General features: G+C 38.1%; 1 protein-coding gene across 5 annotated transcripts in view; it reads right to left on the bottom strand.

Annotated features, from left to right (window-relative positions):
* lrrc28 (leucine rich repeat containing 28) overlaps positions 1-20,348 on the bottom strand; it is a 92,858-nt gene that overhangs the window by 21,490 nt on the left and 51,020 nt on the right. For 4 of the 5 annotated variants that reach the window (XM_072278250.1, XM_072278251.1, XM_072278253.1 and 1 more), the window contains exons 7-8: positions 14,290-14,496; positions 4,355-4,457 (exon numbers count right to left, since the gene is read on the bottom strand). In XM_072278250.1, coding sequence (XP_072134351.1) covers positions 4,355-4,457; positions 14,290-14,496 — 310 coding nt within the window. The remainder of the gene's footprint in view (positions 1-4,354; positions 4,458-14,289; positions 14,497-20,348) is intronic. The other variant, XM_072278254.1, reaches the window with a different exon arrangement.

Here is a 20,348-nt window from a genome sequence, read left to right as displayed (position 1 = left end):
TCCATGGGACTTTGCACCGGGACTTTCTCTGAATTGGGAACTGAACTAATGATGCTACAGAGAACCTGAAACCTTCGTGAATTGGCAAGCAAGCAAGTATCTCCTTAACTAATCATGAGTTTGAGGCATTGCTTATAAATGAAAGCAAGTTTGAAGCAGGGATAGTCAGTCAGAGATTTAATTTATTATCAAATTAGGCAGAAAAAGTGTTAAGATAAAAGGGAAAGCATGCTGTGGGGAGATAAAAAGTCCAAGAGTTTTATTTAAAGCCCTTTATTTCTTTGAACGCTTTAACAGTAATTAAAATTAAAATGAATGAATTACATTTATGAAAACTAATTTTTAGTCCCAGGAAGTTGATTGCCAGAAAATAAAACTTCAGATTTAGTCTTCGAGGGAGGTTTTTCAGGTTAGCTAACTGAATGTATATAATCAAAGTACAGGAAGGTCATACTGCTTTGTGTATCTTAGTGTCACGATACTGATCCTGTGCAGTTTCTGATGGAGCAGGACATTCCTGGCAGCAACTTCCTGGTTTATTAAAAAATATTCTCACTATTATTCTTCTATCCCTGTAATTCCAGCAATAAATGGGTTTCACATCCCAGTAAACTACAAACTTACTCCAAGTAAAGGTCATCACTTTATGACCTACTTTAGTACAAAACTCACGGAGAGCAAAATAAAAATACTGCAAGTTCAAGCCAAGAGCAATCCAACATAAAAACAGAAAATGCTGAAAATACGGAGAATTCAGGCAGCAACTCTGGAGTGTCTATAGTTCTATTACCTTTCAGGTGCCATTGATTTCCTCAGTACTACTTTCAGATCTCAAAACTGCATGAAGCAATATGGATTGGATAATCACTTTATGGAACACCTGCACTCAGTATATGGGAATAACCTGGAGCTTCCTGTTATCTACAATTTCATCACCCCACTCCTACTGACCCCTCTGTTGTGGCCTCCTGCACTGTTACAAGGAGACCCGATACAAGCATGAGGAGCAATGCCTCATCTTCCATTAGGACACGTTGCAGTTTCTTGACACAACATCAAAGTCTATAAGTTTACACCAGAGCACAAGAAAACGGGAGCAGGAGTAGGCCACCAGACCCCTCAGGCTTGCAACCACATTTAATGTGACCATTGCTGCTCTATGCTGACCTCAACACCTCTTCAATACAGTATCACACAACCTTCAGTTAGACAAAAAGCTCTCGATAAGAACCACTGCTTGCCATCATATGTTCCTTGCCCTCAGGGAACAATTATGTTGGCTGAACATTTCCTAGTATTCCAGAACCACATCAGCAGCAAACTACATACACTGTACCTCATCTCATGTGCCAATGCATTCAATCTATCAGAGCTTTTCTTAGCATACCCTCATAGATTAACTTATTTCAAAGCAACACACAGAAATGCCGGAGGAACTCAGCAGGTCAGGCAGCATCTATTGAAATGAATAAACAGTCAACATTTCAAGCTGAGACCTTTCTTCAGGACTGGAAAGGAAGGGGGAAGACGCCAGAATAAAAAGGTGAGGGGAGAGGGAAGGAGGCTAGCTGTAAGGTAATAGCTGAAGCCAGGTGGGTGGGAAAAGTAATGGGCTGGAGAAGAAGGAAGAGGAGAGTGGACCGAAGGAGAAAACTTATTTCAATCTTCCTCAGGTCTGAAGAATAGTTCTTCATCTGAAACACAAAATAGTTCCATTTCAATAGATACTACTTGGCAAGGTTAGGTTTTCCAGCATGTTCTTTTTTTGCTTTTATTATTGCATCATTGCACTAACTCAGTCTCTCATATCCTATTGTTACAAGTCTAGGCTACCGGACTGCCCACCAACTCACTATTAATACATAACTCATTAATCAAACCTAGAAGCTTAATACGTTGCTAACTGGGCCCATTAAGCCATTTCCATTCATCCTATCATAGATACGATACTTCACTTACTGTACACATTCCTCCCCAGCCTTCTCTGGTGCTGAAAACTAATTTATATCATCCTCTTTTCCAGTTCTGATAAAATATTAAAGACCTGAAATATAAACCGTTTCTCTTTTCGTAGATGAGATTTCTAACATTTTCTATTTTCGTTACCCATTACCTGTTCACTCATTGGTTCTAATCTAAAAAAGGTATTTCAATTGCTCTCCATGAGTTCATAGTCCATATATTGCAGCAAATTTGGTGTGTCTAATGTACAGAATATGGAAATTAAAGTAACATGATTATTATATTACCTTTGTAACCTGCATCTCTAATTTCTCAGTTTATTCTACATCACCAGAACAACCACTAAATATGTTCTTTGAAATTTTCCATTTCTTAGCTGCATGTAAAAAAACTATCTCCTAATTTGCGAAGCAAAAATCTTTCCGCTCTACTATCCTTATCCCATTTTTTATACCAGGTCTATCCTTTTTCATTCTATCAGTCGCTTCAAAAATTTAAGTATCCTAGCAAAGAATGACCATAGTTTACCCCTCAGTAAAGATTCACAGGCTGAAATCAAAACCTGAACAGGCAAATCATAAACAGACAAAGCTGTAAACTTTACAGAACTTGATAACATTCTATATTTTCCTGCTCATGCTTTTTTAAGATTTTATCAAACTGACAATCTAAACTCAGTATTATAATTCTCAAATGGGAAAATCACTAGGTAATTAAAGGAACTGACAATTACACAACCTTGAGCAGCAAGGCTCAAGTTCTAGTGATACAAGTCATGACCTCATCAAAATCTCATACACCTAGTGTCCACGTTACTGGGTACAAAAGCATCATCATCATTAGGTGGCATATCGTACGACATAGGTGATCATGGTCTCATGATCATGATTACTCTTGGTAAATTTTTCTACAGAAGTGGTTTGCCATTGCCTTCCTCTGGGCAGTGTCCTTACAAGCAGAGACGCCCTAGCCATTAACAATACTCTTCAGAGATTGTCTGCTTAGCTTCAGTAGTTGCATAACCAAGACTTGTGATATGCACCAACTGCTCATATGACCATCCACTACCTGTTCCTATGGTTTCATGTGACCCTGATTGGGTGGGGGGGGGAATGGGGGGCTAAGCAGGGTGACCTGCAGGCTAGCAGAGGGAAGGAGCAGCTGACACCTCTTTAGTAGAGACATATCTCCATCCTGCCACCAACACCCATATACCTGCTCATTAACACAAATATCTAATCAGCCAATCATGTGGCAGCAACACATTGCATAAAAGCATGTAAACACAGTCGAGAGATTCAGTTGCTGTTCAGACCAAACTTCAGAATGGGGAAGAAATGTGATCTAAATGACTTGGATCGTGGAATGAGTGCTGGTGCGAGACGGGGTCATTTGAGTAACTCAGAAACAACTGATCTCCTAGGATTTTCACAAACATTGGTCTCTAGAGTTTACAGAGAATGGTGCGAGAAACTAAAAACATCCAGTGTACGGAAGTTCTGTGGACAAAAATGCCTTGTTAATGAGAAGGGTCAGAGGAGAACAGCCAGAATGGTTCAAATTGACAGGAAGGTGACAGTAACTTAAATAACCACAGTTGCAATATTGGTGTGCAGAAGAGCATCTCTGAACACACAACATGTCAGACCTTGAAGCTGATGGGCTACAACAGTGAAGGACCACACCAGGATCCACTCCTGTATCTAGTAAAGTGGCCATTGAGTGTCTAGCTGCAATTCCCTCATTGTTTGTTGTTCCATCAATGGGCAATAAAAAAATAACACGCCAAAAGAGTTCACTTTGTATGAACACAAACTAAAATCTCAACCTGTGTAAAATCTTTATATTCCCAAATTAAAATAACATAATGAACATCTATATATTCAACAGCTCCAGCATTTCCAATGTCTATGGATAATAGTTGTCTTTGACTTTTTCCACTGTTTTTCATCCCAGCTTGTCCATCACAACCAATGGACTCATTTTCAAGGACTCATCTCATGTTTTTGATATTTATTGTGTATTTATTATTATTATTTCTTCTTTTGAATTTGCTCAGTCTGTTGTCTTCTGTATTCTGGTTGAACACCCTAGTTGGGTGGTCTTTCATTGATTCTGTTGTGTTTATTATTCTATAGATTTATTGAATACGCCCACAAGAAAATAAATCATAGGGTTGTTTACAGTGACATATAGGTACTTTGATAATAAATTTACTTTGAACTTTTTTTGAACCGTCTAGATACTCAGTTTTATGAATCTTATTACTGCCTTGATTATAAGCAACTAATTGTCAAGTTAATGTGCTCAAATGTCACTTTGCACACTTAATGGCATCCAGATTTGTTAATTAAAGATTAACTACTCATTAGGAAAAGCAAAATGTTCTTACCCACTGTGGCCAATAACTTTGTTATAGAGATAAGATGGTAGTCCACATAATTGAATGTTGTTGTCTACGTACACATATTGAAGCTCTGGATATCGCCCCAGATCTTAAAGAAAACATATAAAAGAAACAACCATATGACCAAAACATAAAAGAATCAAGTAAATTTATTTCCAAAACTAAGTTGAAACTTGGAAGTGTTCATTAAATGGTAACAGCATCATACAGAACAAAAACAGGCCCTCAGCCCCACTGGCCTGTGACAACCAAGGTGCTCAAAAAAGCTAGTCCCAGTTGTCCACATTTGGCTCATAATCCTAGGGAACTTGCTGTAAGAATCTTTCTGATTGAATTGGTTGCTGGTGAAATGATTGCTCTTTTCTCTAGAAACCACAAGTTCTTATTCGGACTGTGTGCCAATTCTTGAAAGCAATGAAACCTGGTTCAAACACCTAATACCCCTGAAAAAAGAACCATAGGGCTATACAACTGTGTGGAAAATGTTTCTTCAGCACAACTCATCCAGACTGAACAAGATGCACATCCTCCATTTCCTACATTTGGCTCAATCTCTCTGTTCCTTTCCTATCCATGTACCTGTTCAAATGCTTTTTAAACGTTGCAATTATACTTGCATCTACCATTTCATCTGGGAACTTGTTCCATCTACACATCACCCTACCTATGCAAAACTTGCCCCTCAGATTTAAATATTTCCCCTCTCACCATGGAACAGATTATCTACCCCACCTTCACCCTTTATAATCTTATAAACCCCTACAAGGTCACATCTCAGTCTCCAGAACACCAGTGAGATCAATTCATATGCCCCTATCTGTTCATATGCTCCTATCTATTCATAACTATTTGATATAATAGTGATTATTGAGTGACTTTGAATGGAAAAATGGTCCATTTTGATTGAGATATTCCTACACTGAACTGTTTAAGCAAGATATGTCCTGAATTCCGGTGATTCAAAGAGTTGATGAATGTTCCATTCAACATGTCCTCTTATGGCATCTTCACGTGACGAACAAAAGTACTTTCACACTTTTTTTTATTATTTTCTCTTTGATAATTTGTTTCCCAGTGCTCAGTTTACAGTAATTGGAAGATCAAGTTACATCTCTGCCTATTAACTTCAATACTGGTTTTTAGAAGATTATACATGATTTTATTGAATTACAGAACAAATGTGAGGGTAGAAAAGTCCATTATATGTTTCTAATTCATATTGTTTTAGAATAAGACAAGAATTTAACTAATAACTCATGAAGACAAAATATTAACCAGCAATTTAGAAATCATAATACAGACTCCACATAACATTAAAGATAAAGAAGAGCTTTATTTGTCATATATACATTGAAACCTACAGTGAAATGCATCATTTGCGTCAACCCAAATTGTCTAATGATACGCTGGGGGCAGCCTGCAGGTGTTGCCATGCTTCTGGCGCCAACATAGAACCCAGCACCCGGAGGAAACCCACGCTGTCATAGGGAGTATGTACCAACTCATTACAGACAGCAGCGGGAAATGAACCCGTAAAGCATTACATTAACCGCTACGCTTACGAAGACATAAAAATTAAAAATATATAAGCTGATATTGTGCTGTTTGATGATTTCCAATGATTAATTTGTGATTGTCTGTTCTGAATATACAGCTATATACATTTCATCTTCTCAGTCACTGTTATATGTTCAAAAAAAAAAGTGGCCATAATCAAATGCTACTTTTAGAAACAATTTTAACTTGCATAACCTACTGGTAATCCTTCATTATAGCCATTTTGGGTAATGGAATTTTGCTTTTACAGGATTCACAACTCATAATCCAAAAAAAAAAAAATTTGATTACAGAATATAACTCTCATGGAATTTATGTGGAGAAAATAAAGTAATTTTAAAAAAACACATTTTCATTTCCTTCAACCCATGTTTCTTGACACCGCTGCAGATAACATGGCTTCATGTTTCAGAAGATTGTGATCGGAACCATTATCAAGGAACACAATTTCAGCACCCACCCTGAGCAATGCAGCTGCTATGTGCATTGCTTTGCCTTCTAGGTGACCTTATAGAAACAGTGGTAAGATTAATGATAACACAGCATGAATGACATTAAGATTTTAGCTGTAGTTGCTCCAATATTTTAGGATCCAAGTTAATACTAGCAAAACTAAGGACAGCCTTAATGTGATTGCAGTATACATTGTTCAGTTTGAGATGAAATCTTCCACATTCATACACAGATTCCTTAAATAAGGGTATAAAATAAGGGATACGGATAATGAAATACGCAAAAAAGGGAAATAATTAATCTAGAATATAAACGTGTAGATTAATGAATTGGATAATATGGTGGATCATATTAGTGCTACGGATTGCCTAAAACAAAAGTTCAAGAACTTCAAGGGGTGAATAACAGCAATTCCAGACCTTGAGGAAAATCTGCCAATGGATTAAATAGTAATTAAAATCAGGAGTTCTGGTGTGCATCTAGCTGACTTCATGTTATTATTCTCTGTATTTTTCAAGGAAGTGACTTATTGTTTATGTTACAGATACATCATAGAAAAATAGGCTTGGTTATAATCCTACAAAAAATGTGTGTTTAACTAACAAGTTCACAATGGTATCTTTCTTAAATCAAGTGAGAAGGATAAATCAGTCATTAAAGTATTATTAAAATAATGATAGAAGGGAAACAAGTAGAAACTGCAAGAAAATAAAACTCAAATCACAGAAGAGTCAACAAGTGATCAGGATCACTGTAATGAGCAAGGTATCAACCATGGAAACTCTCAATTTTCCTATTATAAAACAGCTTTAATGGAAGATAAACAACAAAAATTCTTCTCAAGATCAGCAGGTGCAGTGACACAGCATGTTGGAACTCTAACATTCTGTTCCATTTGAGACAGGATGTGGATTTGTTCTTTCGGTCTCCATGTGGTGCACTCCATGCTGTTGTGATCAGGTATGGAGTAAATGGCAGGTGCATCCTCACAGGAGGAAATAAAATTAATGGAAAGTGAAGCTGCTGTCATTTCATCAGTTAGAGTTTACTCCAAAGTGAACATAATTAAGAGATATTAAACGCGCATATCAATATACATTAATAAATTATTTAAAATAAATTACTCTCAGCTGTCACCTATGTGATCATACTTTTCTACTGGTTGAAATGAAAACTACATGCTCACCCTAAAAAAACAAAATTGAAACTTAACCAATCAAATAGAGTAAACTTGTTCTTGTCTTTCATTTGCTACCTCAGTATGCTGACATATTAAGAGTTCATTTCATAATGGTATTAAACGTGTAGATGGCTTACTTTGGGATTTAGGTCAGACTTTGTTTTATTTTGCATCTTTGGACTATCTGCAGAAAGGATATATTTAAAGGCATCAAGCTGTCAAAAACCATGGGGTTTTACCTTGATAGGTACTGTGGGCACCATGATAGCGTAGCAGTTAACACAATGCTGTAACAGCTCACGGTGATCTGGAGTTTAATTCTGGCACCATTCTGTAAGGGGTCTCTGGGGTGGAATGGGTGGGCCTTCCCCCAGGTGCTCCTGTTACCTCCCACGGTCCAAAGACGTACTGGGTAGGTTAACTGGTCATTGTAAAGTATCCCGTGATTAGTTTAGGGTTAATAGGGATTGTGGGGTTCCTGGGCGGCATGGTTCATAGGGCCAGAAGAGCCTACTCCAAGCTGTATCCTAAATAAATAGACTGATAGAAATACTTCTCCTCAAAGATTAGAGTTTATATCTGTACAATCCGAACTGCAAATTTTCCAGTGGGAGTAAGATCATTCTTGCAATGTTAAGTGACTGATCCATGATTTTGGAACAGAATTTAAATTCCATTCTTTTGCTCAATGATTTATTTTTCTTAAGGGTCCTCACTCTTTGGAAACAAGTAAAGAGCCACAAACAAAATCTAATATGAAGTACACATTTGGACAAAATTCCAAAAATCAACATCTAAATTGTTCGTAGTGTGCCTGGAACTGAACGATGTTCAGTAAGGAATAACATGTTGGCCATGAATGTAAACAGCTTCGGAGTTTAATGGCATCAGTTTTAACCGAAGTCATCTGCATGAATTGGCCACTTATTAAAACAAACACGAAATACAATTGGCTTCATAAAAATGAGGTTTCAATCACCAATAAAACTCTGATGTAAACATTAATGAAATAGCATAAACTAGCAGCTACATCATCCATATGCTCAGGATTTTGACTAAATTTCCAGAGGATGATCAGAAAATAAAAACAGAATTTCCTGGCACAAAAGTTTAAAATCTAGTTATTACTGGGGTCTGAAAGCTTTTTTTGTAAGAAGCAATCACAAAAAAAATGATTACCACAATTATTCTGTGCAGCATAACAAAAGTTTCCACCTCATGCACCTGGCTCTTTCCCTCGTGCTTCCATGTGCTGAATTCTGTCCGAAGTTCCATCACCGCAAATTTGTTCTCAGTTGTTTTATGAAACCTCAAAAGCTGCAAGTCGCCACTTCAGGACAACCAGTCCACATTATCACTCTCATCAATCAGCTAAAACTAGCCAACTTCCCAGTCAACCAGCCAAGTGTCCTAAGTTCAGTAGGAGTTAATTTTGGGATAAAATGGGTTAAGCAAATCTTTGAAAATTTTAGTTTTAAAACCTCCTATTTTTCATTTTAAAGTTATAATAAATTATTATAGGCATCCGTTAGTCTCATGAGACCATGGATTTGCGCCTTGGAAGGTCTCCAGGGTGCAAGCCTGGGCAAGGTTGTATGGAAGACCAGTAGTTGCCCATGCTGCAAGTCTCCCCTCTCCACTCCACCGATGTTGTCCAAGGGAAGGGCTAATAAATTATACCAAGAATATTAAGGATAAAAAAAGACATTCCAAAATAAATGCAGACCTATGCCTCAATATCAAGGCCAGCTGCTTTTTTTTGTCAAAATTACCTAACTCTAATAGCAATGCTTCACTAGAGAAATTATCTTTGTTTACCTAACAGCAAATTAACACTTTTTCACATCAAATGAATTCAGGAGCATACTGTAAAGCAAGCCATGGAAGTTAACCAAATGGTGAATTGCTTCAGAACCCAAAAAGCCTGCTCAAAATCATTCACACTCTGTCACCCTGTAGAGACATGTTTACGAACAATTACCAACCTTCTTTCTTAGTTGACTATTTATTTAAGGAACAGACGGGGCAACTTTAAGTGCTACTTAGGTCAATTAATTCTGGGCACCTTTGGGAAGTAAAATGAAGCCGCTTCTGCTCTGCTGAAGGAAATTTCATGGAGAATTCTACACAGTCCTCCCCTCCCCTTCCCCACCAACAGGGCCAATATGTACTGGCCAATTAATAAAGCTATATATGCACTATAATTTATTACTATTTGGCTTGGTATACAAAAGAGATTTCACATCTCATGATCATTTCAAAGGAAGCCATTGTTACTTTATGCAACAGAAATCCCAGTGAAGGAATGCTCTTGGTGATTCCAAGAACAGCAGAATTTTGTGACCCTGGGAATTATAATTATAATAAATCATAAATCCTAATGGTGGAAATTTTACACTGTACAGTTCAAATATCACAGATTCTTGAACAATTCAATTAGTCTCCAGAACTGAAACAGCTGGGTTTTGATTATCAAAAGGGACATTTTCCAACCTTTGGAAATAAGATGTATTCTTCACATTTGATTTGCAATCTTTACATTTAATGAAATTAAATAATGACCAATTTCTCAGTAGAAATGTAAAATGTCTAGAGGTAATACAAGAGCAGCATTAATCAGTAAGTTGAAAACTTAAATCATATTCACCTTTTTGTAGTACAAAACAAAATGACAAAATCCTACCATTTCATAATGAAGGTACAAGACATTTTGCCATGTATATCTAATTTTAAATATTAAGTGCACGTACTGACCAAATTCCAAAACTGATTCAACTTGGAATGCACATAATAATTTTGAAATCAACTGACTGGTCACACTTAGCAGGCTAAATGCCAAAAAATAATGAGACTGATGATGACTTTAGCTATGGCTCATTTCCAACTGCAATGGATAATTTCTCTGGTTAATAAGCTGTAAATTAGTGAAAAGACTGTCTCATATTGATACAATTATAGTATTGGATAAATTAATAAAATCAGGATTTCAATCGCATTCTGCATTTAAACATAAAACTATTGTGCACTTTTCAAAGAGTACAAGCCTTAAAGGTTCATTATGGGAAGTTCAATTAAAATGGATTTCATTACTGAAATACAGTAATTATTCTGACTCCAAGATGTTTTCATGCTGCTACTTTAAGGGACTGTGAAGCAGTATCTGCTTAGCTCAAGGGTAAACAGCTGCTGCAAATGTAGAATGAAATCCTAACTCGCATCTGAGTCAAAGCAAGACAGTAGTACCATACATTGCACATACCTGATGACAGTCATGCTTAACAGTGTTCAGAAGGAATGTAGACCAGAATATCTTGGGAGTGATATTCTGTTGCTGCTGGAAACAGTCATCTTTTATTAGCACAGTGGTGTACTGGAACTGCTCCTAGGTAAATCTCAGAGTCGTAGGATTGTATAGCACAGAAACAGGCCCTTTAACCCACTGCATTCATTCCAACCTTTTTGCCCACTGACTAATCCCATTTTCCCTCCATGGCACTGGTTCTTTCTACTTCCTGCCTATTTAAAGTGCCTGTCTAAATGTCTCCTACTGTTGTTGGATGAATCATAAGTGGCAATGAGTCAGCTTACAGGAGCAAATCAGGACACCTGGATGAGTGGTGCCACGACAACAGCCTCCAGCATCTCCAAAACTAAACAGCTGCTTGATGATGTCAGCAAGGGGACTCAGTCACAGTAAGTTTATATATGTATATTAAATAGATTAAAAATAGTGCAAGAACAAGTTATATTAAAAAGAGTGAGGTAGTGTTCGTGGGTTCGATGTCCATTTACAAATCCAAGGGCAGAGGGGAAGACGCTGTTCCTGAATCGCTGACTGTGTGCCTTCAAGCTTCTGTACCTCCTTTCTGATGGTAACAATAAGAAAGGGGCATACCCAGGGTGCTGGGGGTCTTTAAAAATGGACGTTGCCTTTCTGAGGCACTGCTCCGCAAAGATTTCTAGGATACTACGGAAGGTAGTACCCAAGATGGAGCTGACTAAATTTACTACTTACTGTAGCTTCTTTCAGTCCTATGCAGTAGCAACCCCACCCCCACAATAATACAGCCTGTCAGAACGCTCTCTACAGTACACCTACAGAAGTTTTTGAATATTTTAATTGACAGACCAAATCTCTTGAAGCTCCTAATGAAATATAGCCACTCTCTTGCCTCGTATATAACTACATTGATACGTTGGGACCAGGTTAGATCCTCAGCAATTTTGACACCCAGGAACTTGAAATTGCTCACTCTCTCCACTTCTGCTCCCTCTATGAGGATTGGTTCATGTTTCTTCATCTTACACTTCCTGAAGTCCACAATCAGCTCTTTCGTCTTACTGATGTTGAGTGCAAGGTTGTTGCTGTAACACCACTCAACTAGCTGATATATCTCACTCCTGTACATCCTCTCATCTCCATCTGGGATTCTACCAACAATGGTTGTATCATCAGCAAATTTATAGATGGTATTTGAGCTATGTCTAGCCACACTGTCATGGGTATAGAGGGAGTAGAACAGTGGGCTAAGCACACACCCTTGAGGTGCACCAGTGTTGATCGTCAGTAAGGAGGAGATATTATCACCAATTCATGCAGATTGTGATCTTCCGGTTAGAAGTGAAGAATCCAATTGCAAAGGGAGGTACAGAGGTCCAGGTTCTGTAATTTGTTGATCAGGATTGTGGGAATGATGGTGTTCCACGCTGAGCTGTAGTCAATGAACAGCATCCTGACATGGGTGTTTGTATTGTCCAGATGATCTAAGGCCATGTGAAGAGCCATTGAGATTGTGTCTGCCGCAGACCTATTGTGGCGATAGGCAAATTGCAGTTGGTCCAGGACCTTGCTGAGGGAAGAGCTCATTCTAGTCATGACCAGCGTCTCAAAGAATTTCATCACTGTAGATGCGAGTGCTACTGGCTGATAGTCATTAAGTCAGTTCACGCTACTCTTCTTAGGCACTGGTATAATTGTTGCCTTTTTGAAACAAGTGGAACTTTCGACCATAGCAGTGAGAGGTTGAAAATGTCCTTGAATACTCCCGCCAGTTGGTTGGCACAGGTCTTCGGAGCCTTACCGGGTACTCCATCATGGCCTGCCGCCTTGCTAGGGTTCATCTTCCTAAAGACAATCTAACAGCGGCCTCTGAGACAGAGATCACAGCGTCACCAGGTGCAGCAGGGATCTTCACAGCTGTAGTTCTGTTCTCCCTTTCAAAGCAGGAGTAGAAGGCAGTGAGCTCATCTGGTAGTGAAGCATCACTGCCATTCATGCTATTGGGTTTCACATTGTAGGAAGTAATGTGTTACAAACCCTGCCAGAGTTGTCGTGCATCCAACCTCACTCAGATTTGTCTCATTGCCCTTGAAATAGTCTTCCGCAAGTCATACCTGGCTTTCTTGTACAAATCTGAGTCGCCAGAATTAAATGCCCAGATCTAGTCCTCAGCAGATGGCGTGCCTCCTGGTTGATCCACGTCTTTTGGTTTGGGAATGTACAGGAAGTTTTTGTGGGCACACACTCATCCACACAGGTTTAAATGAAGTAGGTAACAACTGTGGCATACTCATCTGTAAGTGCTCCTGTGCTTCCCTTGTCCATAGCTTTTTGGTCCTCGCTACTGGTGCTGTAGTTGTCAGTCTCTGCCTATACTCAGTGAGTAGAAGTACAGCCAGGTGATCAGACCTTCCAAAGTAAGGGCGTGGAATAGCACGGTAGGCATTCTCGATGCTGCTGTAACAGTGGCCCAGTGTCTTGTTTTCTCTGGTACTACGAGTGATTTGTTGTTGGTAATTATTTAGTGATTTTAGTGGCCTGGTTAAAATCCCCCAAAATGACAGTGAAGGTGTTAGGGTGCTATTTTGTGCATGTTAATGCTATTGTTCAGATAATCTAGAGCCTACTTGACATTGGCCTCAGGTGAAATGTACACCACTACCAAAATGACCACAGAGATCTCCCACTGCAGGTAAAATGGACAGCACTTAATTGCGAGATATTCCAGGTCTGATGAGCAGAATTGGGAGAGCGCTGATAAATTTGTGCACCAAGAGGAGTTGATCATGAGATGATAAATACTCATTCAAGATCTTGTCCAGTTCCATACACAGGTTACTCTTTGGTCTTTAACCCATACCATGGCGCTCTGAGACCCTTCAAGCGCATAAAGCACAAGCATCTGCTTCCCTAATTCAGCGGCAACAAACCAGCAACGTTTTAATGAACCTATTTTTCTTCCCCAGAGATAGCTCTCGGCCCTTGATTAAAGTCAAAGCCTCTTTGATGTTTTGCTCCCACCCACTGCTCTTTGCCCCTAACTCCACCTGCCTGAAGTCTATACATCGTCTTCTTGGCTACTAATTTTTCTTGGTGACTTGACCTCAGCTCCAATCCTTGTCATCTGACCATCCTGTCCCTCAATCTATAACCCACTAAGGCAAAACCATGATCAATTTTTAATTAAAAGAGTATGTTACACTGACTTAGTAGCAACAATTTGGCTACACTAAACTTTAGAGGATTGAGGTTTTTATTAATTACTTACTTATAGTTTGGAAGTACTAGTTCCAGCATCTGCAATTTTTTTTTATGCTGCTTCAATATTTATGAACCTTTAACTGAAAATTTAAAAGCTAACTGAAATGAAATAAAGGTTAACTTTATTTTTCCATGATTGGATAACAATCTTTCAATGCATTAATCATTAACAAAATACTTGAAACTCACCTTGTGGTAAACATTTTAAATTGTTGCTAGTTACAGAGAGTTCTTTCAAGTTTGTAAGCATGCAAAGTTGCCTGGGTATATCTTTAAGCTGGTTCCGGTCGGCAGACAAATACTGCAGGGAAAAGCATAAATGAAGAGTCTCTGGCAACGCAGTCAAGCAATTGGCTGAGACATCAAGGGTCTGCAGTTCTCTTAGATCTCCAATTTCTGTTTAGGAGAAAAATAAAATAAATCGCAATCATAAATCATTTATATTTTTTCTACTCTACAGATTTCAATGAAACAAGTAACATCTTTTGGAAGAATTAAATGAATCCACCCCTTCCACTCCATTAGGAGTTTGAGGGGATTTGGTATGCCACCAAAGACTCGAGCAAATTTCTACAGAGATATCTGGAATGGAGGCACCAATGTACCAATGTCTCTATGCCATCATAACAGGCTTCAGAGCAGGGGTTCCAAACCTGGGGTCCACGGACACCTTGCTTAATGGTATTGGTCCATGGCATGAAAAAAGTTGGGGACCCCTGCTTTAGAGGATTGTAGATTCAGCCAGATCCATCAAGGGCACAAGCGTCCCCACCATCTTCAAAAAGGCTGCATCCATCATGAAGGACCCTCACCATTCGGGACATGCCCCCTTCTCATTACTATCATCAGTGAGGGGTTACAGAAGCCTAAGAACATACCTTCAATATTTTAGGAGCAACTTCTTCGCCTCTGCCATCAGACTTCTGATCGTCCATGAACTTCTAAACACCACCTCACCATTCCTCATTTGCATTGCTTGTTTTTGCATTGTAATTTATAGTAATTAGTCATGCCTGCACTGTATTGTTGTTACAAACTTCACAACCTGAATTCTGAATCAAAAGGACTAAAATGGCTTGAGCATTTTAATAATAATTTTCAGTCATGATTCACACATATGTCCCAAACATCGATAAACTACGGTTGAATATTGTTTGCACATCAATTCTTTTATTTCATTTTACATAAGCTGCTGCATTTCACTTTATTTCAATGGAAAACAAAGGAGAGGCGATAGGCCATAGAGCCCTTGGAGCCTCATGGCCTGTCGTCTACCTCAGTGCCATGTTCCAACACTAATCCCATATCCTTACAGTCTAAGAATATGCCAATTCCTGTTTGTAATATACACAATGACCAAGTCTCAATGGAGCTCTGGGGTGGAAAATTCTAAGTTTCACTGCTCTCTGCAGCGCCTCAGTCTTAAATAGCCTACCCATAATTATGAAACACACACCCCCTGTTAGCCAGGGGAAACAACCTTCCTGTACCCAATATCAACTCCTCCCATTATGTTCAACATTTTAATGAGATCACTTATTCTTCTTCCCTCTGCAGACACGTCATTCCCAAAACCAGTCTTGTGAAACTTTGCTGTACCCAATCAGGACAAAGAGATCAAAACTGTACACAGTGCAGTCTCACCAAAGCCTCAGAAAGTTTCAATAAGACCTCCTAAAATCAAACCATCTCATAATAAAGGATAATATGCCATATCCTTCCAAACTCACAACCTCTATCAGCTAGGACAAGGGTAGAAAAAATCCGGGAATATCATCGCCTAGAAGTTGCTTTCCAAGTCACATACTATCCTGACTTGGGATTATATTACCATTCCTTCACCGTCATTGGGACACAATCCTGGAATTTCCTCCTAAGCATTGTAGGCAGTGTTTCCTCTAAGGTGTGCACAAAAGATTATCACCCTCTAGCCTGTCGGCATATTAAGTATATTTCACCATCATACATAATCACATTTCCTTTTCCAATTTCTGATGCGGACCGTGTTGACAACATGGGGTTTGCTACAACTTGTCCACAGATTTTAGAACAGGATTATTTATACTGTTTTTATTGAATAAATTATTTAGTGTGCACAGGTTGTTGTCACTGGGTAAAAAATAGAGCAGCAGCACAAGGATTTTGCACACATTGATCATTACAAATTAGTGGGAACTCTGATTGTGGGTGAAAGCATACCTCAAGGACTGCAGCAATTCAAGAAAGCAGCTCACTACCAGCTTCTCAAGGGAACTTACTATAGGCAACTAAGTTCTGGCTCAGACTGTGAAGCCCACATCTCTTGAATGAATACAACAAAGTCTTATTTACTTATTTTACCTTCATTTTGATCGTCAGTAACTAATGCAAGTACCCCTAGGTCTCTATAAACATTAACCACTTACTCAGTCACCATTTAATAAACACTTTGCTTTACTGTTATGTGCATAAAGTGACTGACCTCATACTTTTCAATATTATATTCCATCTCCCATGTTCTCACCCACTCAATTAACTTGTTCATATCCTCTTGAACCTTTGTACATCCTCCTCCGTATTCACAATTTTAGAATCATCAGCAAACTTGAAAAAATGACATCATCTCTTCAGGCAATTTGCTGATATATTTCCGGGGCACTGCAGGGGAACTTGCACTATCTTGTTCTGGGGAAGCACTTTTGTTACACAATCCTGGAACAACGCGTCTTTGCTGCACGTCAAGAGATTCAAAACCTACCAGATAAGCACAACACTTATACACTTAGACTCTATAGGCCACACAACAGCAACTGCCCCAAACACAGATTCTAAGATCAACCCACAAGCCCACCCCGAAACCGAATCTCGTAATTCACAAGCAGAATATTTTCCCAAAGCCCTAGCGAGTAACACCAACTCCCTTAACCCCAGTGAGTCACACTTGCCTCTCCCCTCCCAATTCCTAACGACTGAACATTCTTTCCACCTCCCTACCCCTACACAAAATGCTAGATTTCAGAACTTCCTACTCTGGCCTGATCAGAGTCCAGACACAATCCTTGCAAACCCTGGACAAGAAAAAACAGTATATTTTCACATTTAAGGTCAAGTTTATTGTCATTCAACCGTATACAACATTTCTCTGAACCAAGGTACACAACACAGTATATAGAACTCACACACAAAGTAATATTACAAATAAATTTACAACTAACAAAGTATATTCCACAAGTTTGACATTAAGCTGAACTGTTGCAATCAATACCCTGGATTGCAATGTAGTAATGACGGGTCCTGGCCAAAATGTCAACTGTTTATTCCTCTCCGTAGATGCTGCTTGACATGCCAAGGTCCTCCAGCATTTTGTGTGTATTACTTTGGATGTCATTCATTTGGTGTGGCAACAATTAAAGTGACCCTGGCCTTCAATATCTATACCCTTACAGTCATTCAGTTTCTCAGCAAAATGCAGAACAAAACTGTTCGGAAGGAAGGAGAGGACAAAAGTGCAACTCTGCAACAGTCCAGAAGACAAGATTAAATGCCAAAAGGGATATGGTTAAAGAAAAAGAGTAATGGAATAAGTAACAAAAATAAGGGCCCTGAGCTGAAGTAAATGAGAGAGGGGAAATCATTATCTGAAAATGTTGAACTCAATGTCGAGTCTGAAGGCTTTTTGTGCCTGCTTGAAAAATTAAATGGCATTCTTCAAGGTTAAATTAAGTTTTTTAGGACTTGTATGGGAAGTTAAGGAACGATGTGATATGTGCTCAAGAAATTTGGTGACGAGAAGGCCAGGATCATACCTATAGTCTGAATAGATGTGTTCTGCAAAGCAATCACACAACCTCTGTTTGATCTCCACAATGTAAAGACCCGCTTTGGACCAGCAAATGCAATATACACCATTGAAAAGAAAAGAAAAAATACATCATTTTATCACGTAATAACAGGAAGAGTTGAAGATTCCCAATTGGAACTACAAAATTTGTGGAGGGAGAAACATTATAGCTCAATAGTCCTTCAGAACTTGAACAATGAGGATTGAGGTATGCTTAAAATTTGCAGATGGAAGGAAGGATGGAGAAAATGAAGGTGATATTTGTGACTGGAGTGTATGAGAGTGGAAAGGGAAGAGGTTAATGAGCATATATTTCAAACAAAAGCTTTTATATATGGTCTATGTCATATATTGCACTTCTAATACCATCCCTTTTCTTCCTTTTCAGAAGCATAGCTTGGCTCTCTTTAACCTTACCTTCCAACTCACCAAAGAAAAGTATGTTGTTGGAACAGATTTTTAGATTTAGCATCCTTTATTGAGAGAAGGTTATTTGATGATTAGGTTTTAAAGGGCATTTGGGGAACAGAAATCATAATATTAAAATTGGAAATGATTTGTTTAAACTCAAAAACCAGGGTATTAAGGAAATTACAGAAGGTGAGATGCATGGATTGGCTGCAATAGATTCAGAAACTATTAAAAGACATGACAACAGAGAAGTGAATACCAACATTTCAGGAATTAATATATAGTATATAAATCATATACTATAAGGCATATACTGTACTACCATTAATAACCATTGTAAAGCACTTTGAACTATATCACCTGTATGAAAAATGCTCTATATACAAGATATTATTATTATTAATATATTCCATTAAGACAAAATGAAGCCAAATGAACGAACAGTCCAGCTACAGCTGTCAGGGAAAGTTAAAGATGGGGAAATATAAGAATTCAGGGAAGAAGGGCCAAGGCATTGATAAGGAAAGAGGAAGTAGGATATACAAATAATCTTACCAGGAACATAAAAACAGACTGAGGACTTCAGACCGGAAGGATTTCAAAGAGGAATTTAAATAAATCATTATTAGTCAGAATAAACAGGAAAGATATAGGATTAAAGAACTTTTACTATAAAAATTACCTTGAACCATGAGAATGTAGCTATAGGGTGCTGGTTTCAAATAATAAATAACTCTGTACAAAACTGAATGCCAAACTCTCACAGGTAGTCTATTAGATAAATAATAATACCAATTATTCTCCCATTGATGGGACAGTACCAGATGAAACATTATAGCTCAGGGAATATCAAACAAATATGTAACACACTCTAAAAGGGAAAAAACAGATTCATTAAAATGATTGCCCGTGTGTGTGAAACAAAAGCACCAAGCTACAGTCAGGCCCCATTTCCTTTGCTATCAGATGCACCAACTGCTGAAAGGATGTTATTCTATTCACTGAATGATCTGCAAGCAAGAGAAGTGGAAGTCTGTTTATGATTCTCAGGAAGTCTGGCTGGGTGGAAGAATACCAGAACAGGATAAATACATCATATGAAATTCAAGTGGATAATAAGGTCAGTTTGCATCATAGCAAATCTGACCCTGTGTATTTCACAATTGCAAAATCAAACACTCCATTTAGTATTGCCAGACCACAGAATTTTTATCGTAATTTTTATATTTACTACAGAAAGGAGATAGGATACCCTTCCCGGGCATCAGAAACATAACTTTAAATGTGGTCACTTTTACAATTAAGTATAAAATTTCAAGCATCAAAGTTTATGAGCCATTCCCATTTTATCTCCAAACGTTTTAAAATCAATCTTTCTTTCCTTCAAAGAAATGATAACACGGCTAACAGCAGTAAAGCATGGTTACAAAAGCAATTGTCTAGTTGGCTTGCACTTCAGTTGGAAACAATACAAATTTTCATCAATCTGAAATTAAATTGTAAACATCCATGTACAAATTTTTTAAAAATCTCAAAGGAAGTAAGTAGCTCCTAAATAGTATTAAGTGAACTGTAAACATTTAGCAGGTATTGTGAAATGTAACGTACAAGAGAACTGAATTACACTCAGACAATGGACAATAGAATAGAAGCCCATATGCATGATAAACTAGCTCTCAAACAACTAATAAGAGAATGGAATAAGAGGATAAGAAGCTAGTGTTTCTTATTTCAGAATCAGAATCAGGTTTAATATCACCAGCATATGTCGTGAAATTTGTCAACTTAGTTGCAGCAGTACAATGCAACACATGATAAATATAGAGAAAAAATAAATGAATAACTGTAAGTATATATATGTATATTAAATAGTTTAATAAAAAATAGTGCAAAAACAGAAATAATAAAAAAAAGTGAGGTAAAGTTCATGGGTTCAATATCCATTTAGAAATCAGATGGCAGAGGGGAAGAAGCTGTTCCTGACCCGCTGAGTCTGTGCCTTCTAGCTTCTCCTTCC

Source organism: Mobula birostris, chromosome 14, assembly GCF_030028105.1.
Source record: "Mobula birostris isolate sMobBir1 chromosome 14, sMobBir1.hap1, whole genome shotgun sequence".
NCBI lineage: Eukaryota > Metazoa > Chordata > Chondrichthyes > Myliobatiformes > Myliobatidae > Mobula > Mobula birostris.
This window is presented reverse-complemented; position numbering and strand designations above follow the sequence as displayed.